Source organism: Microcaecilia unicolor, chromosome 10 (assembly GCF_901765095.1).
Source record: "Microcaecilia unicolor chromosome 10, aMicUni1.1, whole genome shotgun sequence".
NCBI lineage: Eukaryota > Metazoa > Chordata > Amphibia > Gymnophiona > Siphonopidae > Microcaecilia > Microcaecilia unicolor.
The window spans coordinates 185258449-185285743 of record NC_044040.1 but is presented as its reverse complement, the minus strand read 5'-3'; the positions used below and the strand labels follow the sequence as shown (position 1 = coordinate 185285743).

The 27295-nt window shown below is 44.9% G+C and overlaps 1 protein-coding gene across 1 annotated transcript in view; it reads right to left on the bottom strand.

Moving 5' to 3' along the window:
• LOC115479195 (voltage-gated potassium channel subunit beta-1-like) overlaps positions 1–26184 on the bottom strand; it is a 207269-nt gene extending 181085 nt beyond the window's left edge. The window contains 3 exon segments of the mRNA XM_030217007.1: positions 25966–26005; positions 26008–26088; positions 26091–26184. Of these exon segments, the coding sequence (XP_030072867.1) occupies positions 25966–26005; positions 26008–26088; positions 26091–26184 (215 nt within the window).
• Positions 26185–27295: the final 1111 nt, after the last annotated feature.

The window sequence follows — 27295 nt, the reverse complement described above, 5'->3', positions numbered from 1 at the left end:
CCTTCTCTGCACCTTTACTAATTCCACTATATCTTTTTTGAGATGCGGCGACAATATTCGAGGTGCAGAATAGATGTATAGCGTTGAATGTATGCGCTCATATGTAGTGACTCACCCAGTGATCGATGCATGTGTTCACATATGTGCATGCACATATACATGGCAAAAATGCTGATATCGCAGGTATGGGGACACTTGCAAAATGGCTTCCACCACCTACCTAATTTTGTAACTGTAGATACCATCCTCCTGACCAGGCCATTGTTTCCTGTACCTGGTCAGAGGAGGGATCACCTGAAAATGGGAAAGGTCTGGGAAAGGCTAAAAAGATTCAACAAGAATGAATTGCAGCCCAAAGAGGCAAGTGCTAAAAGAGAGATAGAGCAGGGAAGAGAGGACTAGATTGGATATACAAGGGAAATAGATATTTCCAAAACTGTATCCATGCAACCAAATGGTCTATGTGCTTTTGATTGGCAGATGGTCCAGAGACAAATCAGCAGCACATACAACAGGAATGGACTGGGTGTGGGAAAGGAATATAGAGAGGATGTGATTTGTGGACAGGATACATATGAACCAGCTGCACTCACAAGGACACATCCCAATTCACCTGCCCAAACACAAGTTCCCACATGCTGCCTTAATAATGAGCACCTGTTGGCTGAACACATGCTTGCATGATTGATGCTAACATACACATGTCCTTATAAAACAGGCATAAACATACATATTCTGATCTCTGAGCCTGCAAAATTTCACAGCAAAGGGCAGCTGATCTGAGAAAACCAAATTTCAGCTATGGTGAACTAAGGCTCATCGTACAAAAGGTAAAGAGACACTATTATGTGTTCTTTGGGGTTGCTGGGGCCAGGATCAATGCCAACCACAAGATTTCCATCTGGAGAGGCATATGCCAACACCTCAACACTGTGTACCATCAACCCTGTGATGCTGAGGAACTGAAGACACAAAGGAGAGACCTGCATGGCCATGCCTACAAGAAGCAGGTTGCTCAACATCAGAAGGGCCTTGGCAGCAAAATATTCCATATCCTCACAGGAAGGGATGTGCTGGCGACCTGTGACCAGCACACCACCACAGACGCTAAACAGAGTGATACAGCATGAAGGAGATCAGATATGGGTTGCTCTTTGCTGTCCTCTACTATGAGGTATGCATCTGCTTGCCCTCTATGTTAGTGGTCCTGTCATATACATCCTTCCCCTCCTCCACACACAGAGCAGGAGAACTCTGATAGTGGTAAACTGGGGACATAGCCCTTCCCATTATACACCTGCTTCTCTATGGGCCATGAAACCCATTACAAACTGTATGCTAAGGTGAATCAGCGTACTGTACACACACTGGGAACTCGATAAATACTTTTAGCCATATTTCAGGAAGGTCATTTTCAATCAGTCCTGTTTAACCAGACAAATAAAAATGTGCTTGGGTAAATGGTTTTGAAATATGTTCTACTCAATGTTATATGTTTGTTTGTTTTTTTTAAGGTAATTTTGCAGTTCCATTTAGTATCCTGATTAAGAATGAAGAAATATTCCTCCACGGGACTGCTGTTTCTTTTTTTTTGTGAGGCATTCTTTAAATGACACCCAAAATTAGGTACTGGGAAGACCTGTGCTAAGCTAGTATTCTGCAAAGGACACTTCTGGGAACACCCCCTGATCCGCCAATGCCCTTCCCATGGCCGTGCCCTTTTTGAGTTGCACACTATAAAATTTAGGGGGTCTTTTACTAAGCTACAGTAGCATTTTTAGCATGTGCTAAACATAAGCACACACTAAATGCTAGAGATGCCTAAATATTCCTTTGGGCATCTCTTGCGTTTAGCAAGTGCTAATCATGAGCGTGCACTAAAAACGCTACCATGGCTTAGTAAAAGACCCCCCATAGGCATGCATGTTATAGAATAAGGTGAGTGTCAATTAATATCAATTAATGATTGTCAATGGCTAATTAGTTTGCATGCAGATCTGGGTTCCGAGCCTAAATTTTGGCAACCTATATAGAATCCAGGGGAAGTTGTCTTGTGTCTATGAAGGTTTTATATTACATAAGTACATAAGTAATGCCACACTGGGAAAAGACCAAACATTCTATACATGTTATTCCTAGAATTGTGGATTTTTCCCAAGTCCATTTAGTAGTGGTTTATGGACTTTTCCTTTAGGAAACTGTCTAAACCCTTTTAAAACTCTGCCAAGCTAACCGCCTTCACCATGTTCTCCGGAAATCGAATTCCAGAGTTTAGTTATGCGTTATCTTTATCATCCCAGTTACTTTGGCACAATTGGTTGCTTTTATCATTTTTTATTATGAAAACCACTTTGGTACTTTTATACCTTTTATTATGTAAATTGCTGTGATACTTTCATGTGAATTGGTGGTGTATTAAGCCATTAAACTAAACTAACTTATCACAGAGAACAACAATTTGTTGTAACACTCCAGGGTTTAGGATGCCATGTAAATGCCAGAATTTCATTTATCAGGATAAGAAATAGCCTTACTGGGAAAAATTTCTGGCTTGCAACTTTTACTATGCTGAAGAAAGCTGACAACATTTAGTTCAGGGAATGCAAATAACTCATTTATCAAAGATACATCAGTGATTACCTGGAAATCACAAAATGTCTACCTAAGCATAAGAAGATCTGTGCTAAAACCCTATATTTATCTTTTTAATTTTGGTTTAAGCCAAGGATCATTTTAAAGTCTGTGGTACACATATAGCTGCACAATTTTGTGTGATCAGCAAAAATAAAGAAGACCTGAAAGTTCATTACGGTCTGCTATGTTTGACTGCACCTTTATTCTCAAAGTATTTTGCTTATCACTATCTCAAAGAGGTCTCAAATCTTGTTTCTATCAATAAGCCAAGCCCTAATAGTTCATCCCATTGGCCCAAAGACAAGCACCTTTCGGACAAAGAGGCCGGTGTTCAAGGCAGGGCGCTAAAAACCACAGTGCAAGAACAGCACAAAAAATAGCATGGTGGCGCTTGACAGGGCCAGTCTTAGCAATTGCGGAGTCATGTGCAGACCAGTTCGCTGGTGATATGCAAATGATATGCGCAATAAATTTGTACTAGTAAACTGAAAGTAGGGGGAGGAATATGCCTGGCTTATGTGTACAAAGTTTTAGTGGTAAACGCGGGTCTTGGGGACATGCTCCAACAAAAACCAGAAGAGCAAGCACTCATTGGCACTGTTCTTCTGTGTTTTTAATATGAGTCTTTCAAAAATTGTTTGCTCTTTAACTTTTTTCAAGATTCATAGTTAAACTAAAAAAAAAAACAGGTGCTGATTGGTTGTCCTGACAGTGGGTTGAATATTGCCACTTTGGGTCAGATTCTATATATGGCCTCAAAAAAGTCAGCACGGCAGGGGCGTAGCCAGACACCCAAGTTTGGGTGGGCCTGGACCCAAGTTGGGTGTCCAGAACTCCGCCTTGTCCTACAAGTGATTTGGTTTCTCCCTCTCTCGCCTGCATGCCATATGGTCTTTCAACCATCCCCTCTCCCCTGTATACCTTTTAAATAGCAGATTTTCACCGGCAGCAAACAGTTTCTGGGAGTTTTTGACTGGTGGGGCTTGGGGTCCCTTCCAGCCACATTATAGGTGTGCTGCTACTTGGTGGGCCTGAACCTAAAGTGGGTGGGCCTAGGCCCATCTGGCCCACCCTTGGCTACGCCACTGCAGCACAGAACTCAGTTTTGCCTAAGCGTGTTGTATAAGATTTATGTGCAGTATATAGAATATGCTTAGTCAATATCATCATGCCTAAATCTGCATGTGCCCATTTACACCAGTGAAAACCTGGTGCAAATCCTGGCGTGTAGATTTAGGTGGACTGTGCCGTATTCTATAACTACATGCGTAAATTTTGGAACTTCCAAGAAACACCCATAAACATGCCCGTAACCATGCCCCCTTTTGAACTGCACACATTTATTTTGAACTGCGCATTTCACCATTTAGGAGCAGTTTATTATAGAATGTACTACTGAGTTATGTGTGTAACTTGCAATTATTGCCAATTAGTGCTCATTATTGCTTTGTTAAGTGCTGTTAAAAACACTGATTGTCTTGTTGAACCAATTAAGTTACACGCATAGTTTTAGAATGCACCTGGATTTCAATGCTTAACAGCCCCAGGCACTGGGCTGTCCCACATCAAATCCCTAAATGGGTCTAACTGTAGCTATAGTTGCAGGTGAATGTGTTGGCCTTGATTTCCATGCATTGGCCTTGCCTTTTGAGTTCTGGCTGATCAGGCTAGACTCACTGATCAAGAGAGACCAGCTCTTGTCCATGCACATCAACAGCGGCAGGATTCTATCAACACCAGTATCCACTTAAGGCGGGAGCAGCTCAACCAGATAACTAAGAAACAGATAACATAGTAACATAGTAAATGATGGCAGAAAAAGACCTGCATGGTCCATCCAGTCTGCCCAACAAGACAAACTCATATGTGCTACTTTTTGTGTATACCCTACTTTGATTTGTACCTGTCCTTTTCAAGGCACAGACCGTATAAGTCTGCCCAGCACTATCCCCGCCTCCCAACCACCAGCCCCGCCTCCTACCACTAGCTCTGGCACAGACCGTAGAAGTCTGCCCAGCAATATCCTCGCCTCCCACCACTGGCTGGCTCTGCCACCCAATCTCGGCTAAGCTCCTGAGGATCCATTCCTTTTGAATAGGATTCCTTTATGTTTATCCCACGCGTGTTTGAATTCTGTTACCGTTTTCATTTCCACCACCTCCCGCGGGAGGGCATTCAAAGCATCCACTACTCTCTCTGTGAAAAAATACTTCCTGACAGAAACAGATAGGACAGAATCTAAATATTCCACACAATTAGAACATTCCTTGCTTCATACATAACACCAGTGTCAAAACTCGATTTCCCACAACACACACTCAGTATATCCAATAGGCTCAATAGAATGGTCTAAGCCAGGCCTAAACATTCTGAATCTGCAGCTTCCTCCATGGTAATTCATGTTGCAACCACATCTCCTATCTCCTAGCCCTCCTTCCCACTGCTACAGGTGCCAGAGCCCAAAAGAGACTTCACATTACTAAAAGAAATAAAACTGTCAGGTGTTGGCTATTCTTCTTTTTTTTTAAACCTGAACCTAAGCCAGGTAATAAGCTATTTTCTGATTTTAATATCATATGATAAATACAACACTACTTCTAATCAGCTCATTGTTCTTGATTAGCATGGCCATTACCATATTTATGTAGACCAGGTTGATAAATGTAATTGTCCTGGATTATCCCCATTTATCACATATGAAGGGATACATCAAATGGTTAGTAGATAAGATGGTGTATCTGGTGTAATGAATCACTTGACTGTGTTTTAAGCACATACTCAAATTTTAACACATCATATCCTATGTCCTTTTGTGGCTTGCTTGAGTCCTTCCAGTTCCTAAAAGATTGACTGAGGCATTAATAGTAAAACAAAGGTTTTATCAGGGCCACTAGCCATGATTTGCTCTGTCTCATGGGTCCCATAAATCATGTAAGTAGCTCATGAATGGTTGGATTTGTGAGAGATTGAAATAGAAATTATATTTCAGGCTTAATTATAGTCCGTATTCAATATTCCAATTTATTTAGTATACCACTAAATCAAGAGATATCAAAGCGGTTTACAATTAGAATGATACAAAGAAGGGCAAAGGGATCAAAGAGAAGGTAGCCTAGGTAATATACAGGCAAGACAGAGCTTGCAAGCTCCATGGTCCAATGTGTGACAAATCAGTCCAGAAAGGCTTGACCAAAATGAAAACTTTTCAAGGCTGTTTTACATTTCTTGTGAGAAGTTTCTAAATGGTTTTCAAAATGGCAAACAATTCCAGAGAGTTGGGGTTAGCACACTAAGATGGGCATTTTCGAAAGGGATGTCCAAGTTGCGATTTGGACGTCCTTGCAAAACGGTGAAATCCAGTGGCAGGGAAACCTGTATTTTTGAAACAAGATGGACGTCCATCTTTTATTTCGAAAATACCATCATGGAAGTCCGAATCCTTAAATTGGGACATCCATAGATTTGGGCGTCCCTAGACATGGACATTTCTGACTTTCGGCGATTTTTGAAACAAAGAAGTCCATGTCAAAAATGACCAAATGCAAGCCATTTGGTTGTGGAAGGAGCCAGCATTTGTAGTGCACTGGTCCCCCTGACATGCCAGGACACCAACCGGGCACCCTAGGGGGCACTGCAGTGGACTTTATAAATTGCTCCCAGGTACATAGCTCCCTTACCTTGTGTGCTGAGCCCCCCCAAAACCCACTACCCACAACTGTACACCACTACCATAGCCCTTAAGGGTGAAGGGGGGCACCTAGACGTGGGTACAGTGGGTTTGTGGTGGGTCTTGGAGGGCTCACTGTTTCCTCCACAAACGTAACAGGTAGGGGGGATGGGGCTGGGTTCGCCTGTCTGAAGTGCACTGCACCCACTAAAACTTCTCCAGGGACCTGCATGCGCTGTCATGGTCCTGAATATGACATCTGAGGCTGGCATACAGACTGGCACAACATATTTTTAAAGATGTTTTTTGAGAGTGGGAGGGGGTTAGTGACCACTGGGGGAGTAACGGGAGGTCATCCCCAATTCTCTCCGGTGGTCATCTGGTCATTTTGGGCACCTTTGTATGCCTTAGTCGTAAGAAAAACAGGTCTGGGTGAAAATGTCCAAGTGTTCGTCAGGGACGTCCTTGTTTTTTTACGATTATGGGCCAAGGACGCCCAATTGTGTTAGGCACACCCAAGTCCCACCTTCGCTACGCCTCTGACACGCCCCCTTAAACTTTGGCCATCCTTGCGATGGAGTGTAGTTGGAGACGTCCTAAATCGGGTTTCGATTATACCGATTTGGACGTCCCTGGGAGAAGGACGTCCATCTTCCGATTTATGTCGAAAGATGGGCATCCTTCTCTTTCGAAAATGAGCCCCTAAGTGATCCTTTTACAAAACTGCAGTAGGAAATGGCCTGAAGGCACCTTTATGCAAGCCACTTCTACCATATCCATAAAATGGCCAATTTTTCATTTTTCAAATGAATGGCCATACACTAATATTACAAAGAAGAAGAAACCTCTGAAGCAAAGGATTCCCCAGCTTCTCTTTGAGAGGAGCACTGTATTTTTGTCTACTAAACTGTTTGTATCTTCGATGAATATTTATTAGGATGTTTTTGATGACATTAATTGCTTATGAGATGAAGCTTTGAGATCAGACTCCCAATGAAGGCTTTTTAGCCGAAACACAAATTCATGTTGAGTCGCTCCCTCTCCATCTCTCCCTACATCTCTCCCTACATTCCTCCCCGGGAACTCCATTCACTGGGTAAATCTCTCTTATCTGCACCCTTCTCCTCTACTGCTAACTCCAGACTCCGTTCCTTTTATCTTGCTGCACCATATGCCTGGAATAGACTTCCTGAGCCGGTACGTCAAGCTCCATCTCTGACCGTCTTCAAATCTAAGCTAAAAGCCCACCTTTTTGTTGCTGCTTTTAACTCCTAACCCTTATTCACTTGCTCAGAACCCTTATTTTATCATCCCCCCTTTAATATTCCCTTATCTCTTGTTTGTCCTGTTTGTCTGTCCTAATTAGATTGTAAGCTCTGTCGAGCAGGGACTGTCTCTTCATGTTCAAGTGTACAGCGCTGCGTACGTCTAGTAGTGCTATAGAAATGATAAGTAGTAGTAGCAGTAGTCCCTCAAAGTATTACACCTGTATACATTCATAGTTTGGACTCCTTTTTGTCACCTTTGCTGTTTTATTTGTCATACGCTAATGTTACCATTAGCGCACAGCCATTAACAAATATTAGCGTGTGAGCCCTTACCACCATCTATTCTTAGGCAGTAAGGGCTCATGTGTTAATTGCGCACTCGTAAGTTAGTGTTTCTGAGCTAATCAGATATGCTAACTGATTAGCTCAGAAACACCCCACTCTCTGTCTCCCCAAACATGCCCCCTCAGTCAAAAAATAAAAATATTTTTTAGCACAAGGTAGCTCGCACACATTTGAAACTTAGCATGGGATACCTCAGTGCATCCCACAGTAAACCCTTATAAGCTGCAGTAAGCCCATGTTAGAGCTTACCGCAGCTTTGTAAAAGGATCCCTAAAACTAGAATTCCTAGTACAGTCAAGATATTACTGACAATGGGAAGGGATAATCAAGAGATTTTGCTGTGATGAGCAAAGGGTACGAATTGGGGTATATGGAATGAGCATAGAAAAGATGATAGGCCCAAATTGAGAGCCTAATGAGTAATGAAGGGAATCTTAAATTGAAGTTGAAATGAAATAGGAAGCCAATGCTCTTTGATCAAAGGGATGGTGGCATGATTGTATTTTTTAGCCTCAAGTAACAGCTTAACTGACAAATTTTGAATTAACTATAACTGGGCTTTTAAACCTTGGAGCAATGAATTACAACAGTCTAAATGGGAGAGTACTAGGGAAATGGAGAAAAAGATGAAGATGTATGTCTCAAGACAGAATGAATATTATACAGTTCTTTCAAGATAACGAAAAATTTCCTCATAAGACCTGAGATATATGGGCCAAGTTTAAATGGATATCGAGAGTGACTCCCAAGAACCTAACAGAGTCATGGAATGGAATATGGACATCTTTGAGTAACAATGAGTATGAGTTAGGAGCAGGGCCGCTGAGAGGGGGGGACAGGGGGGACAAAAGTCCCCGGGCCTGGGCCTCCGGGGGGGGGGGGGCCCGGCGCCGCCGCTGCAGTGTGGCCCGCCCGCCTTGCTCCGAAACTAACCTTAAGTCTCCTTCTTTCACTTCGCGCAAGCAGCAGCAGGGCAGGCCAGTCCTTCCTTCCGTGTCCCTCCCTCGCCTGACGTAACGTCCGCGAGGGCGGGGCACGGAAGAAAGGAGGAGAGGTCTGCCCGTGCTGTTGCTTGCGCGAAGTGAAAGAAGGAGGCTTAAGGTTAGTTCCGGGCCCAGTAGCGGGTGGAGGGGGGGGGCCCGGCGACTTCAGGTGGGTGGTGACTTCGGGGGGGGGGGGCCCGGGGGTTGTCTTGTCCCGGGCCCGGCCCTGGCTCTCGGCGGCCCTGGTTAGGAGCTGAGTGAAACCAAGGGGACATAATGACAGTAGATTTAGAGAGATTCAGTTTCAAGCCATTATCCGATAGCCAGATTGCAATTTTTCCCAATTTTGAAGAAAATATAGGTGACAGGTCAGTTACAGCATGATCAAGAGTAGTCAAAAGCTCAATATTTATTTATTTATTTATTTATTTGCTACATTTGTACCCCACATTTTCCCACCTATTTGCAGGCTCAATGTGGCTTACATTATATTGCAAAAGATATAGTTATGAACAGAGTAAGAGGTTTGTTCTAAATTAGCATACCCTGTTTCCCCGAAAATAGGACATCCTCCGAAAATAAGACCTAGTAGAGGTCTTGCTGCAATTTGAAAATATAAGGCCTCCCCCGAAAATAAGACCTACCAGGGGAGGCCTTATTTTTCGGGGAAACATCGGGGTCACCCCCCCCCCCACCCGAGATCGCCGGCTCCCCCCCTCGATTGGCGGCTCCCCCCGCCCTCAGTCACTCCCAGAACTAACCTCTTAAACGCTTCCTTTCACCTTCGCACTCACCGCAAGCAGCATGGCAAGCCACTCCTTCCTTCCGTGTCCCGCCCTCGCCTGACGTTACGTTACGTCAGGTGAGGGCAGGACACGGAAGGAAGGAGTGGCCTGCCCTGCTGCTTGCTGCGAGTGCGAAGATGAATGGTGAAAGGAAGCGTTTAAGAGGTTAGTTCCGGGAGCGACAGGGCGGGGGGAGCCGGCGATTGAGGGGGGGGCGGCGATCTCGGGTGGGGGGCGACCTCAGGTGGGGGGGCGACCCGATGTTTCCCCGAAAAATAAGGCCTCCCCTGAAAATAAGACCTAGCGGGTCCTGGGGAGCAAAAATTAATATAAGACAGTGTATTATTTTCGGTGAAACACGGTATTACTATGTAAGAATTAAGGAAGATATGTCTGTGGAATAATTTACGTAACACATAATGAAAAGAAAAAATATGATAATATGGCTAATATAATCAGTTTAGAGGGATTAGTAGGGTGGTTGGTTTAGAGATAGAATAATCAAGTTCTAAGGAGGATTCCTATTGTAAGGTTTTTCCAAACAAGTGTGTTTTCAGTAATTTCCTGACGTTGTTAAGTTACGTGTTATTTTTTATAGTGTTTGGTAGTTTGTTCCATGCTTTTGTGCAGAGGTATGTGAAGTAGATGAATGAATTGATTTGTATTTGAGTCCTCTACAATTAGGGTAGTGGAGGTTCAGGAAGGTACGTGACGAACTGTGATGTTTCATCTGCATAGATGAAAAATGTGCAGCCTAAAGATTGGAATAACAGTACCAAAGATGCAATAAATATATTACACAGTATAAGCCAGACTGAGCCTTGTGGCACACTACAATGTAAGTCATATGAGACAGAGTAGATTGAGATCACTGAAATTTGAAGAAGCAATGTTCAAAGTAAGAGCGAAACTAAGATAACACCGCATCAGAAACATGAATATCCTGTAGTCTTTGTAAAAGAATGGGTGTGATTCACTAAATCAAATACTCTCCCTTTCCAAATCTGAGTTCAAAATGCATTACAAACAGGTATACAAGCTACTTCCTAAGAGACTTACAATCTAAGATGTACCTGAGGCAATGGAGGGTGAATGACTTTGTTTCAAGGTCACAAGGGTGCAGATGCAGAAAGCTACTGCGAGCCATATCATGTGATTACCGCAGGGTTAATGTGCAGGTTACTGACTGAGCAATACAGGAAGAGGTTGACAGCCAGTGTTAACCCACACAGCATACAAGACAGCACAACCACATTAAAATGAATGGGATATTTTCCCACAATGCAAGAAAAAATGGCTTTTGATATGTGCAAATGAGAGGAATTTTTCATACAGTTTGGGCAGCGTAGAAGAGTTGGTTGAAAGAAGGAGTTTCTAGCGGCACCCCCCCCCCCCCCTTCCCCTCCCAACCAATCTTCCTGTCCTTGATAGATTTCTGCATTGGTCCCTGGTGTCGTGGCCCCCCTCCCTGCCTTGACCCAACCACTTGACCCCAAAATTACAGATAAAAATTTCTGGTAGTTTAGTGGCACACCTTCCTCTCCTTGACTGACCTGACTCTCCCTTCCCCAACTTAAAAAAATGAAATCCATGGTGTCTAGGTTACCGCTGACATTATAGGATCAAGCACTGCCATTTTCCAAGATGGCAGTGCCAAGGCCAAAGCAAGCGGTCATCTCTCCTGCCTCTTTTAAGGTATGCCTGAGGGGGGGCTCAGGTGAGACTGATTGGGTCATTGTGGAGTGAATGGATAACTTGGTATACCAGGGAGAGGGCCACTAGACACCAGGAAATTATTTTTTTTTAAGTTGGCGGAAAGAGAAAGAGAGTCAGGACAGGTCAGGTTGGGGAGGAGAGAGACAGGAGTCACTAGACTACCAAGGATTTTTGGGCCCAATATTCAAAGCGATTTAACCAGTCAGCAATAGCTGCTGACCAGTTAAAATCACACATTTTAACGGTTATCTCAGCTGAATATTCACAGTTAGCGTATAAACCGGGAGCCAGTTATCTCGAGGATGTTCCAAGGGCATTTTGCATGCAGGTCACAGTTAGGACCCAATATTCAGTGTGAACTGCACTCTCTGTTGTGTAAGGTCATAAATAGCTGTCCTAACTTTATGTGCTAGCAGATGACCAGCTAGCGCTGAATATCAGTTTAACCGGAATATCGGCTGGCAGCCAAAAATGAAACCTAATATTCAATGCCGGTTGCTGGAAACGGCCCCAGTATCTGGGTTCAGCATTGTGGCAGGCAACACAGTTAAAGCCCGCTGCCGGCTGAAAATCAGGGGGTTTATTTTTAATTTTGCAGCCATCAGGTCATGTTGGGGGAGGGGGTCACATTGAGGAGACCAGTGCAGGAAAATCATTTGTCAGGGAGGGGGAAGATCATCAGGTTGGGTGGGGGATGCTAGTCAGGGTTTTTGCCAGTGGCTTTAAAAAAAAAAAAATTCTCTATTCCTATCAGTGCATGAGCCAATCACCGTCATGCACTGACCGGAACAGGGACATTTTGCAATGAGCTGCTAATTACTGCTATGATTTTAACGTGACAGTAATTGTATGCCCGTTGCTTACTGCATAGGGAGGAATTTTTTCATCATTAATTATTGATAGAAGCTGAACGTGGTGCTGGCTGTCTTGGAAGGTTTTCTACATCGACCTCAAGGAGAATCAGTGGAAGAAGCTGGGTTTGAACCCTGACTTCCTTTTACTTTTGGCTGGATAGCATTATGAGACAAGGTCAGATCACATTTCCCCAGATGAGTTTACATTATTTTGTGTGGGTGAATATAATAGAATCACGTTCACGAGGTTTTTCTGACACATCAGCCAGGGGAGCCTATCTGCGCTTCATTCAATCACACACTGTATAAGATATTTATCAGACTCCTGAAGCAGGCCTTACAGCCGAAATACGGCCTACGTCGAGTTGTTTGGAGATTGATCATTAAATACCTTGAAGCATCGAGTTGCCCCCGTGTCATCTCCACTGTCCTTGTGTTTGTTTTCCTTAGCTCTCAGCCTGCTGCTTTAAGCACCAGGAAAAAAGCAATGCTAAAATGAAGAACCATGGTGTTTATATTGTCTCTAAATAAAAGAGTGTGCACGTGAGTGATGCAGCTAAAAATGTACTTGAAAAATCAAGTTTAAAAAATAATGGTTGAAAAGTATTGTACATCTTAACCTTCTAATAGATTCTATTTTGAAAAATAAAGGACTATTAATTAAGGCTTTGTGCGTCTTAACCAAGATGCTGTCAGTTTCTCTCAGAAAAGACAATTGTCAAAAGGCTTACCAAAGTACACCCGGCTATAGATACACAGAGCTTATAAAGAAACCTGCCAAAACATACACTTCCGTTGTCTTCTCTTTAAGAAGTAACAATTTTCATTGAAGATTTCACAGACTGTATACGAGTCTGGAAAAAAGTTCAAAGCATAACAAATTCTAACGTTTTTGTCATACTGCAGTCCAATCTTTCCAGTAATCACTAAACAGTGCTGAAAAAACCTGCATTAATGAACCCCCCCCTCCAAAAAAAAAAAAATAGCATGAGGTCATAAATTGTCAATCATTATTGTCCTTGCCAAAGTAAAAGAAAAACTGACTTAAAATGGGAAGTTTTTTTTTTCTTTCACAGAGATTTGCCTATAGAAGAGGAAGATGAAATTCAAATAAGCACATTATCTTTATATCCTTTGAAGTCATAGAAGGACTGGGAAGGAAGGGAATTCTTAGATGTCTGCCACTATCTGAATTAACAAGCCCAGTTGCCTGGAAAGATTATAAAACTAATTTTTTCAATTAAACAATACATCAATACTCTCATGGAATAAATTTGCCAAAAATGTGTAAGTTAGATTGGCAAATTAAAATAATCATCCATCTCTGTTGTGTAAGGTCATCCTCTAATAGCCCTCTCGGTCCTGTAAAACTGGGTCCTTTAAAGGTGGTGTTCCTCAATTTTCCAAGTCTCTCTTGCAGACATTTGTGACACAGGATGCACTGGAGATCATTTATGAGATGAACCCAGTGCAAGGGCCCCAGTCCTGAGCGCAGTGTTAACATGGACTGACAGGCCGCCCACATCTGAAAGCTCTTCATTAATGGCTGCCTTTGTGACATGCTGTGATAGGCTTATTTTCATTCAAAATTGCTGGGGTGTTAAATTTCCCGGACCGGGTTTGGCAAGGGATGGCGGGGTGTTAATTTCCTGTCTTGGGTTGGCAAGGGAGTGCAAGAGGGAGCACTTAGCTAATATAAAAATTTGACCTCGAGGACCAATGCTTTTCCTATTCCTCGAGGTGTCTTACCTGCCCACCCTCCCTATTGGTAGGACAAACCTATGGTCCATCAACCATTCAAGGGTGGGTGGGAAGTAGAAGGGCCCTGGTGTGCTTCCAGGTGGGGGTGGGGAGGTGGGAGGGAGGGAGGGGGGATCAGCAGGCGTTCCAGATTTGCTGGGGGGGGGGGGGTATTGCCAGAAGGGAGGGGGATGGTAGGATATTGGGGCCAGACCTAGAAGTTAGCCGGGCACCAGCTGATATTCAGACCGGTACACGGTTTGCTTTCCCGTGTAAAGTTAGGACAGCCTCTTTTCTGTCCTACCTCTACTCACTTTCTAAGCCAGTTAGCAGACTAACTATCTCTGTTAACTGACTAGGTAGCCAAACCACACTACCTCTGCCCCAATTCCACCTACAGACTGTCCACAAACTGACTGGTTTCAGAATGGACAGAGGAGATATTCAGTGGCACTGTCCAGTTAAGTGTCACTGAATATCCCTGGTTAGGCCTGGACATGAAATTTAAATGGCCAGGAGTCTCTCCTGGCCATTGACATTCCTATGAATATCTACCCTTAGGGGGTAACCAGATGTGATCCCTACTTTCCATCAATGACAGATTTGAAGCAGAAAGTGGGCTAGGTAGATGCAAATTACGTTTTGTCTGCAGTCTGAGCCATAAGGACTTCTGGATCTTTGGGCTAAGACTAAGAGCAGATGCACTAAAGCTAAATGAGCCTTTAATGACTCTCCAACGAGGAAAATTTGATCCGTTGCATGCATCAAAGGGCTTTTACCGAGGAAGCCAGCAGCTAACGAAAACGGAATGGAGATGAGCAATTAGTGTGAAAACCCCATTGAAACGACATGCACTAACCTTTTCCGATTGCCTTTACGCAGGAAAAAGGCAGGAATCTAACGAGAGGTCTGGACCTCTCGTTAGGACAGCTCTGTGCCAGGAAAAATCATTAAGTAAAAAAATAACAAGCTTTGAGCCAATCCCAGCGCATTAGCAGAGCTAAAAGCGCTGTGATTGGTCCAAAGGACGTCAGAAAACATAAAAATAAAAATAAAAAAAGGATCGGGAGGGGGCAAGGGCGCTCATCAGGAGCGTCCTGTACGGACGGCCTTGCCCCCCCCCCCCGCTGCTCCCACTTTCCGCTGCTCCCACCCCGAAAAAGCAAAATTCAAGCAGCCCCTGCCCCCTCCCTTCCTCACTACTCTCTCACCTCAGCTCCACCTCCCGACATCCTCCGTCCTGTGCCCCGCCCCCTTTTGGGGTCGTCGCCGCCATTCCCCTCCTCCATCAGGCCCCCCTCCCTCTTACCGGGCCCGTGCAGCACCTCTCTCCTCTGTCCGAAGGCGCTGCACGGGCAAGAAGAAAGCTGATGCCTGCCTTCGCCCAGCTTCGATGGCGCGTCTTCTCCTGCTGGGCCTTTTCTGACGTCAGTAACCTACGTAGGTTACTGACGTCAGACAGGGGCGGGCCCAGCAGGAGAAAGACGCGCCATCGAAGCTGGGCGAAGGCAGGCATCAGCTTCTTCTTGCCCGTGCAGCGCCTTCGGACAGAGGAGAGAGGCGCTGCACGGGGCGGTAAGAGGGAGGGGGGCCCGATGGAGGAGGGGAATGGCGGCGACGACCCCAAAAGGGGGCGGGGCACAGGACGGAGGATGTCGGGAGGCGGAGCTGAGGTGAGAGAGTAGTGAGGAAGGGAGGGGGGCAGGGGCTGCTAGAATTTTGCTTTTCGGGGTGGGGGAGCGGCGGAAAGTGGGGAGCAGTGGGGGGGGGGCAAGGCCGTCACAGGACGCTCCTGATGAGCGCCCTTGCCCCCTCCCGACCCTTTTTTTTATTTTTGTTTGATTTGGGAGCCATGTGCTTGTGATTTGACTGTGTTTGACTGTTTGTGGCATGCGCAGAGCAGCTAACATAACGCTTGGCTGCTCTGCGCATGATTTGGGGGCCGATTAACGATGTGTGTATTGTGATTCTTTGATACATTGTACGTTTCAATACCGATCTCAGCATGTGTGACTTTTTTTTTGGTGCATTTTTCATTATTTAAAATCGTTAGGGACTTTAACGATTTAGATTTTTTTACGTTTGGTTGCTGCATCTGCCTCTAAGAGCCAGTAAAATAAAGGAACAGATTCTTACCCTGCCTTCTAAGTCTGCCTACTGGGATTACAAAACCATTTGGATTCTGATCAAAGTGGGAGGATTAACAGGGCTGGTCTTAGACATGCAGGGGCCAGAGCAGAAACTGGGAAGGAGAGCTAAGCCCAACTTCTGGCTAGGTCTCCTTCAGCTTGAGGCAGGTTTGGGGCCCCCTAAGGCATAGAGGCTGAAGGCAATTACAGCCCCTTATTGCCAGCCCTGAAGATTAAACTTTCCTTTTAAAAAGGTACATATATAATGTTAGAGTTGGTTGGATTTCCTTTTAACAGAACTGTTCAGAATAAGTTTTTAAGCCAATAAAACATCTCAGCCTTGATTAAAGAAAGCTTAAGGATAATGAAATCCTCTGACATTTTTGGTGAAATATGAAAGTTTATTGTTTAATTTATAACTTGCTTTACTCTAAAAGATTCCCTAAGCAAGGAGGAACTGACGTGCTATGCATAATACATCAAATATAAAACTCATAAAAACTACATAAAAATGCATTTTACCTGTTTAGTAATTTCAGAAAATATGCAAACCAACAAAAATCATTACCGTAAGGGAGGAAGCAACAATGTACTCCTGCATGCCACGCTGTTAGACTATTGCTGGGATTTCTAGACATCTGTTGACCAAATTACATATTATATTCTGTTATCTATAATGAGAAGAATACACTTGCAAAGCTGCAGAAACTGCATGTCAAGGGGTTACGAGAAGATGGTTTTCTAGTTCAATATGAGGGACTTTTCTGCACAGGTTTGTTCTTATAATTACAAATGTAATCAGATACTTGTAAAGGGCTGTGCCCTGAAAAAGACAGGTACAAATCAAGGTAAGGTATACACAAAAAAGTGGCACATTTCATGGTGTATGATGGCACCAGTAATTCTCCTTAAGTGGAACCTGGGCTACAGACAAAAAGCTCCATGGAAAATATTTTGAGACCCTGCCATATGTATTGCTAAAGCTGCTCTGCGTGTCCATGGTTCCCAATCCCATGGAAGAGAAGAGAAAGGGGTTAACAAAGTGTTTTAAATGGAATCTAAGATTTTTCCGCAATCCCATTTTTAAAAGAAGAATATGAAAGATGTAAGAATGAGAAATATTAGTGTTGTAGCAGAATAATGACTCATTCTGCTTGTGCTAATCAAGTGTAGTTTAGAGAGGAGTCAGCTGCACTTCTACTGAAGCTCACTGCAGGACTCCTCAAAAATGCCTTCAACCAGATGGATGCTTTTGCAGAATTCAATAAGTCTAGAGCTCTCTTTCCAATTGCCATTGGATTGAATTATTTACAGTACGTAATTGACACCTTGCAAATATGGATTGATGAAAAAAGATTGGTTACTAACAGTGGTATCCACTCATTAAGGAAAAGACTAGAGTATTTAGCAAGCGACAGCACCCAAAGGTGGAGTTTTTGCAAGAGAGAAGATAAGGAAAATGCAGCTGCTTTTTTTTTTAAACCAGAATGCACATGTACTTGTTCATTTGAATTTCAAAACCAACAGAAAAAAAATGACAATGTGTGACTGAATTAAAGTGACAGCTAAGCTTTCACAGATATCTGTCATTAAAAGCTGGCAGAAATACAATGAGTCATAAATAACTCTGAAGATGACAGTTTTCCCAAGCTACTGATTTACTGTTCTTTGCAGTCCTAATGATGAACACTAGACAAGCTCTAAATTGTAGAATAAAATTACCATCTACCCTTGTAGCACAGCCTAAATCCAAGAAGCTGTACATGCATGCAGTAATACTCAGGAGAAACCCACAGAAATATCAACTCTGGAAGACAGTCCTTTTAAGAATGTTGCAGGTACAGCCAATCAGCATTTTCAAGGTTTATAAAATGATTCTCCACTTCATTCAAAACCTTTATTTCTGGATGGTTTCAGCAGCAAAGCAGTACGAATACAACCGGTACCTTCCATAAGCTAAGCATGGCTGTGGCGAAAAGCTGTCAGTTTATGTCTAGGGGGTCCTTTACTAAGGTGCGCTGAAAAATGGCTTGCGGTAGTGTAGGTGCGGGTTTTGGGCACACACAGATCCATTTTTTCAGAGTGCCTGTAAAAAAGGCCTTTTCAAAAGTTTCGCCGAAAATGGACATGCGGCAAAATCAAAATTGGCACGTGTCCATTTTCGATCTGTGACCTTACCGCCAGCCACTGACCTAGCGGTAACGTCTCATGCAGTAACCGAGTGGTAATGACCTATGCATGCCAAATGCCACTTGGTGCGCATCCGATGCGCGCGTCTGAAAATAATATTTTTGGACTGCGCCAAAAATGAACTTACCACAAGAGAAACGCAGTAGTCAGGCGGTAACTCCATTTTGGTGCACGTTGGACGCGCGTAGATGCTTATGGCTTAGTAAAAGAGCCCCTTAATCTGTTGTGGTACTGCCTGAAAACAGGCTTCTCAGACAAGAGCAAATGAGAGGTTTGAGCCAGGAGCTGAGAACAGTCCTGTCTTTGCCTTTTGACCACGACTGAGAATCTGTCCTCAAGGAACCCCAGCCACTTGTTTTCAGAATATCCACAATGAATGCATGAGATACAGCTGCATAGCAAGGAGGTAGAGTATGCAAATCAATCTCATGAATATTCACTGTGGATAACCTGAAAACCTGACTGGCCCTGGTTCCCCAAGGACAGGTTTAGGAATCACTGCTATAGAATGTGGAGGAGGAGGGGATTCTGCCAATGCTCTGCCACCTGACCAAACTGGAGAAATGGAGCTCTTTGGACTGTAAGGAGAGTATTAAACCTTACATTAGGCCAAAGAAATTCATCAGGCCAGGCCTCAGGCTCAGGGCCGCTGAAAGGGGGGGACGGGGGGGACAAAATTCCCGGGGTCCAGGCAGTGCCGTAGCGAGGGCTAATGACACCCGGGGCGGCTCGCCGCTGCCCCCCCCCCACGGGTGCAGCACGGCGCACCCCTCCCCTCTGGAGCGCAACCCCCCCCCGGACCGCATTCTTACCTGCGGGAGGGCCGATCCGCCCGAGTGCATGTCACTCGGAGCTGCGTCGGCCGCGCTGGTTCCCTGCCTCTCTGCCCGGAACAGGAAGTAACCTGTTCCGAGGCAGAGGGAGCAGGGAACCAGCGGGGACGGCACCCCCCGAGCGCGTGCACCTGGGGTGGACCGCCCCTCCCGCCCCCTTCCTACGCCACTGGGTCCAGGCCTCCAAGGGGGGCCCGGCGCTGCAGTCCCACCCGCCACCGCGCCCCTTTCACCCGAACCACCGCCAGCAGAAGTGCTGTCTTCTGACGTCAGACGCACAGAAGCCCTGCAGAGCACAGCGAAGATCAGCTGAGAGGAGCGCGTCTGTGTGGGCCACTCACGCCGGAGTCAGAAGACAGCATCTCTGCTGGCGGGGGTTCGGGTGGAAGGGGTCCGACCCGGTGGCGGAGGCGGGTGGGACTGTGGTGCCGGGCCCCTTCAGGGGGGCAGCGACAACCTGGGGGGCGGTAGGGGCGGGGCCGGGGGCCCAGGGGCAGCCTTGTTCCGGGCCCGGCCCAGTCTCTCGGCGGCCTGCTCAGGCTCTAGGGTAGGGGTTCTCAACCCAGGACACACCTAACCAGTCAGGTTCTCAGGATACCCACAATAGTATGCATAAGATAGAATTTGCACACGGTGGAGGTAGTGCATGCAGATTTATCTCATGTATATTTAGTGGGTATCCTGAAAGCCTGCGGCTGGCTGTGTCCCAAGGACTGAGTTGAGAATCCCTACTTTAGGGATGGAATATCTTTAACAAAGAGAAAGCGCAACAATGTTTCAGCAGTTTCCATGTCTTTGCTGCTGCAGCATAGCTTGTGTGTTCACCATTGCCATTTTCTCCATTCCATCTGTGTGCAGGACTTGCAGCAGGAGCTGGGTATGGGTGACTGTAAGGGAGGGGCTCATCAGCCAGTGATTCCTGGTGTGGCAAATGAGCCACATTCATTTTGAATGGGCAGCATCGCATTTGGTGCATGAGAATTGCCAGCACGGTTTAGTAAAAAAGGTCATTAGTTTTTTACGCGTTTTCCGATAAACATTTTTTTCTCATTTGGACATCATATTGAAAATGTCCCTCTTATTAGCTCAGTAGTTATTCCCATCTCTAGCTCATATGTTAAAAAGCAGCGGTCCCAGCACAGACACCCCTAGGGAACCGAACTATCTACCCTTCTCCATTGAGAACACTGACCATTTAACTGTACTCTCTGTTTTCTATCTTTTAACCAGTTCTTAATTCACAATAGGACATTGCCTCCTATCCCATGACTTTCTAATTTCCTCAGGAGTCTTTCATGAGGTACCTTGTCAAATGCCTTTTGAAAATCCAGATACACAGTATCGACCAGCTCACCTTTATCCGCATGTTTATTCACCCCTTCAAAGAAATGTAGCAGATTTGTGAGGCAAGATTTCCCTTGGCTAAATCCATGTTGGCTTTGTCTCATTCATCCATGTTTATATATGCTCAGTAATTTTGTCCTTTGTAATAATCTCTACCTTTTTGCCCTGCATCAATGAATCACTTTTGGAACCTTTTTAAAAATTGGCAATACATTGGCCAACCTCCAATGTTCGGGTACCATGCTTGACTTAAAGATAAATTGCGTATTACTAACAATATATCTACAAGCAGTTGCTCATGTTTTACACCTATCAGGTTCTTATTGTTTTTTTTATTGTATAAACTATGTTTATAAATTAATTTTCTTTGAACTGTACATGTATTTATGAATTGAATGTTTTAGTTTATACTTTGTCGTTTGTATTTATGAAATTGTCCCCCCCCTGTTTACAAAGCTGCGCTAATGGCTATCAGTACGGTAATGCCGACACAGCCCGTTCACTTTGAATGGGCTGCGTTGGCATTGTCGTGAGGCAGCCGCTAACGCGGCTTTGTAAAAAAGGGGGACATTTCCAGTTATCAGATCCTCTGGATAGTTTTGAGCTACATTAGATAGGATTGGATACTTTCACATGGTTCTGATATGGATTGGCACAGGACTATCTCACTTTCTTACTCTTAACTGTGAAGAAAAAGGAGACATCACAGAAACTTCCATGAACAGTAACATATATTGAGGAATTTTACAAAATCCAAATAAAAAAAGAAGGTTGTTAATAACTTTAATAGCCTGTAACTGGATTATCTATAATCACTGTCTCTAGAACTGCTGTTTTAACCATTTTCAGGTTCTAAGATGGATTCTGGTGCATTTGGTGTGGAATATTACCCATACTGTTCTAGCAGGAGGTGGCTAAATTTGTGCTTCTGTAGAAATGCTGTATTCCCAAGCAGAAAACATATTAGTTGGCCCTATGGCTCAGTGGCATTGCTACTATGGATGGGGGCAGGCTCTGGTTCGATTCCTGGATCAGGTCTTCCATACCCCAGGTTGGCTGCAGGGGCGTAGCCAGACAGCATATTTTGGGGGGGCCTAGTCAAGAAGTGGGTGGGCACCAAGTGTTCTCCCCCTCCCCCCCCCCCCCCCCCCCCAATGTGAGAGGCCAGTATCAGCAGCTTAGGAAGCTTAGACTGCTGAAGTGGAAAGCAGTGTTTTTCCAGCACCATCAGGGGGAGGTCTTCGGCTGGCGAAGCCTGGGATCCCCACTAGCTAGCACTAAATATGTGCTGCTGTTGGGTGGGCCTGAGCCCTAAGTGGATGGGCCCCGGCCCACCCAGGCCCCACCTGTGGCTACGCCACTGGTTGGCTGAGGCCAGGCTGGGACTGCTGCAGAGACAGCAGTTGCAGACTCGTTTGGAGGGGAAGGGGGAATCATGGTCAACGTTAAGAGTGATTCCTGGTGGCCAGATTTAGAGCTCATGATACAGAGTTCTGGATGGAGCCCTGGTTCACAGCTCTTGATCTCAGGATTGTTGTTGCAATGACTGGTCTAGGAACAGTGGAAGAGTCTAATAAATGGGTGGAAAAATCTCCAAGTACTCCTGAATTAAGGTAGGAAGGCTCAAGACACTGTAGTCCCCAGCCTTCTGATCGGCCTAGAAGAAACAGGAGGAAAGGAGGAAAACTACTGGACCACAAACAAACCGTAAACAAAATCAACAACACACAAGGAGTGACTCGAACTGCACATACCCTCTTCTACCCTAGCTGAAGTAATATTTAACCATCTCTCTGACTTCATGTGCAACTTTCTTCAAATCAATCACCTTACTTTCTAATTCTTCCTACTTTCTTACCCAATCTATATGTTACAACTTTACCTTACCCTTCATTATCAATTATAATGTTCTATTACGTATTGTGTTGACATTGCAATAGTATACCATGCCATACTTTGTATTATTAGTTGAATATTTTTAACAGCTGTAATTGCCTATTGCTCATGTTGATCTATTCTTACTGTACACCACCTTGAGTGCATTCTTCAAAAAGGTGGTAAATAAATCCTAATAAATAAATAAACACACAAAAAATAATACATTATCTGGAAAAAAACTGAGCAACAATCAAAACACGAGCTTCTAGGCAGTATGATCTTTCCTCATACAGCTTATCCTCCTTTTCTACCAGTAGGATATGGCTCTGGTATAAATGAACTTGTAGCAAGACAAACGCAACTGAACTATGCTTTAGTTATGTACTGGAAAATCAGTGCCTGAGACGGATGGTATAAATGATTCGGGGAATTCTCATTTCAGTTTGTAGTTTGACTGCGGTACGGCTCTGCTCTGCAATAACGTGTTTTGTAAGAAGTCTATAGGATTGAGGTCCATACTTCATACTTATAGTAAATACACTTGTTATTTACATTATAAGTCATCCTATCTCCTTTCACACCCTCCTTGTGAACTCAATTCATCTGGCAAACTGTATCCATAGAATTGACTTTCTGAGTTGGTGTCTTCTCTTTCTCCTCTGGACATATTCAGATCTCACCTAAAAACCTACCTTTATATCACTGTTTTTACATTTAAATCTTGGCTCTCACATCCTTGCCTTGTTGATTTTTAACCACATGTGACCATCTCTGGAAAACGGTGACTAAAATAGTAGATCCAAAATGTTGAGAAAGGCCAATTTTTCATGTGAGGGGGTCTATAAGCAGTCTGTAAAAGTTAACATGTTTAAACATCTGTAACTTTTATTTTTTTCCACATAAAAGGAAGGGGTTTGGAATGTTGTATTACAAACTGGTTTTTTTTCTAACAGAATTTATTAAAGCCTCATATTTTGTTCTGGTGACTTTAGTTATCTTTTCGCAGAGATTGCCATATATTTTGAATCATAAATACATTTTCTGACGTCTCTTATTGTGTTGCCTGTATGTATTGTAAGTCCACACAGAATGGACAGGCCATCCAAAGGATAACTGATGCCCAAGGTGAAACTTCAGCTATGCACTCCCCCTAGAGGTGTCTCAAGGCCTACACCTTCTCCATAGTCTAGCACTCTCACTTCCGTATCATTTCTACCCACTTCATAATCAGCATTTCTCCTTCCCTTTCCTTCCTTTCCCTACCTCCTAGTCCAGCATCTCCTCTTTCACTTCTTTTCCCTTCCCTTCCTTCCCCATAGTAACATCTCCTTTGCCCTCAGGTGACCAACATCTCCCCCCTTTTCTTTCCTATCGCTCATGTAGCCAACATCTCCATTTATCCCCCCCCCCCCCCCCCCACCAATTTGCAGTATCCAGATCTTATATCCCTTCCCTACCCACTTCCCCACTTCCCCATTCAGCATCTACCTCTCCTTAACATCTCATCCCTCCCCCCCCATGTCCAGCATCTCTCCCATAACTTCCCTTTCCCTTACAGGTCTTGTGCCTTCCTTTTCTCTGCTGCTGCTTAGCCAGCTAACTTAAGGAGATGTTCAGCTGCAACTTAGATAGGTAGGTTGTGATTGAAAGAGCTATGATAGTTTGGCCAGCTAGATGCTCAGAGGCCAAATGAATATCTGTTCTGTAGCTCTACTAGACATACATTTCCTGTAGGGCTGGTCCTACCATCAGGTGGACTAAGTGTCCACCTAGGGTGGGGGGGGCAGCAGTGTGCCTAGACAAGACCTGCTTCCTTCCTCTTCTGCTATTGCCCCCACCGCTGCTCAGCCAACCTGAAGCAGTTGAAAGTGGCATGCATGGAGCAGAGCCTCTGAGCACAGGTACACTGGATCCTGCCCCCTCTGGCAGGAAGTTTGTGCCACCTGCCCCATAAAATACATTGGAAAATTTCAGATAAGAGCATTGGATTCTACAAAATGCAGTTTTATCTGTAATACTAGCTATCTAAAAATAAGCTGCTCAGTTCTACAACAGTTTTATCTCTTGGCATAGATTTAATTTACCCGCTGCTTCCCTCTGGAAGAGTACAGCGTTAATTCAATTTAGGTTTCTATTAGTAAGCATACGTTTCCTCGTTGTCTATGCTAAAACCTAAAAAAAAAAAAAACCTCCCCCCATTTTCTTCTTGATTATAATACCTGTCTGGAGCTGAGAACTGCTAAGAGCTATTAAGCAATGCATTTCTCAAAGCACAGAGAAATTTAGATTTATACTGTAGCCCATGCATAGGTCTAAAGTGGACCCTAGCTTGAACAGGAAAACCTGTTTAAAGGAGAGCACATGTGTTTCCAGGACATCAGACTCACTACTATACTCAGCTATGCAGCAAAGCCACCTAATAGGCCGCCTGATAAAAGGACAGCATACAGGATCTTCAGGGAGGTCAGACCTACTGCGCGAAAAGTGGATATTCGCCCTGTATTGACGAAAAGATTTATGGCCTTATTCGAAAAGAACTCCCCCCCCCCCCCTCCTTCCCATTCTTTGCCTATAGAAAAGCAGCTTCATTGGAAAAGGTCGTGAATGATTGCTAAAAGTATAGAACTTGGACAGCCATAAGGAGATTAAACCAATAACCTCTTCACCTACCAACACAAGCATGACTATGATTGAACAGGACAACACGGCAATCTTCATCCATTCCGACCCTCCACTTATACCTCATACAATCACTATACAAACTTTGTATTTGGTATCCACCGACTGGGCAAACGCCTCTGACGGTACTATGTAAGCCACAGTGGCGTAGGAACAGGGGGCCGTGGGGCGGTCCGCCCCGGTGCACGCCGCTGGGGGGGTGTCGGCTCCACTGGTTCCCTGCTCCCTCTGCCCTGGAACAGGTTACTTCCTGTTCCAGGGCAGAGAGAGCAGGGAACCAGCGGAGCCGACGCAGCTCCCAGCGACATGCACTCGGGGCGGTTTGGCCCTCCCGCCCATCCCTCGCCGCTTTCCCTCGTCACTTCCCTCGTCGCTTTCCCTGGTAAGTACGCGCTCCGGGGGGGGGTGCGCTCCGGAGGGGGGAGGGTGCGCCATGCTGCACCCCGGGGGGGGGGGGGGCGCAGCGGCGACCCGCCCCTGGTGTCAGCTGCCCTCGCTACGGCACTGGTAAGCCACATTGAGCCTGCAAATAAGTGGGGAAATGTGGGGTACAAATGCAACAAATAAAATAAATAAAATATTATGGAAAATGTTTATGCATTTGGTTAAGTCTTTAGTGTGCTACTGCACATATACATTTGGACAAACTGTATGCTATGACCCCCCCCCCCCCCCAAAAAAAAGGCACCACTTCGCTGAGATACATATTTGTAAGTTTAAACTTTCGTCCTTTCAAAGTCATTTGTAAAAAACCCCACTGAAAAACACTGCTAGCTTAATACTACTACTACTACTTCTTATGATTTCTATAACGCTTCTAGACGTACGCAGCGCTGTACAGGCTTCTTGTTTTACAATCACTCACAGCAGGACAGTTATAAAACAGGTATTATGGAGCGTTAAGAGCGTTATATGCATACCTATATTTCATGCCAGTCTGCTTTGCAGTAGATTCTTTAGGGAAATGTGATGCTGCGGCGTAAATGTTCCCAGGCTGCGCGCGATAATCGCCACCGTCCGAAACCTGGCGCGCGCTGCATTACCACGTTAGGGGTAGTGGAGTTCTGCTTGCTGAGGTGTCTGTCCTCCCCATTCCGGCTCTTCAAGTTATGCTCTGTGCAAGCTATGGACACTTGCATCGCTTCTCGAGCAGCCCTTTTATTTTTACAGTCCGACTTGAAGTCAGCCGGTGATTTCTGGTGCTGAAAAGCTTTTTAGTGCCGTTCCGGAGTGACTGTCTTGTACTTTTGCACTTGGAGGAGGAGGAGAGAAAGTGTCTTGGAGCAGACAGCAAGGAATGACGCTGTAGTACTAGGAGGCAAGTGAGCAGCACAGTGGAGGAGCAGATCTCGTGTCTGCACAAAATCGTCCCGTGCAATACGACGGCTATTTAGAACAGATCCAGCACGGAATTAAAATGTTCTAAAATCAGGAAACTGTACCATCGTGGTTAAGCACAGGGAGCAAGGTTCTATCCTTTCTATCTCAATTCAGATTCATCTCTGGTTGCAGATTTAATCAGTGCAGGCACGCTGCAAGACGACTTAATCACCCTCTGGACTGTAAACGCTGAGCTGACACACTCTGAACCTAAAAGAAAACACAGCCACAAGCAGCTCTCCAAGCCAGGACAAGAAATAGCCACCGTTCTGTTTGTTACGTCTTGTACAACATCCCGTCAGAACACTTTCACACGCCTTCAGTGGGAAGACAAAGCCGAGTTGGCTCAGGACTGCAGCTGCATTGAGGGAACTGCTGTCGGCTCTTTAAGAAGCTTGCAGAATGCACAGTCCATAGGTGCCTTTCAGAACCTACGAAAAAGAAGTGCTTTAATGGGATTCTTGCTTCGAAATGATGCACAGCGGGATCCGTCTTCTAATGACTGAAGGAACGATTGTTGAGGCAATAGTGACTGACTTGCAAGTGCAAAGGAGACAGATGCCAGTCCTAGAGCGTGATCCGAGCTTCCACGCTCAATCAGACGTGAATCTGCCTGCTGTCATCAGATCGCTCAAGGGTATCTTTGGGTGCCAAATTGTGCCCCGTAGGCTGCAGGGTTCCACCAAGCTCTGCTGCAAACCCTTTGAACATTACTCTAGCCCCTGCAGGTTAAGATTATGTTGCAGCTCCATAGGGTAGAAGTGATCTGAAGCAGGGAATCACTCAGCATCCACAGGCATCATCTGTACACGCCTCAGGCTAGGGGGACAGACATGGGGGTCATAGCAGCTCCTTGTATTACACAGACAC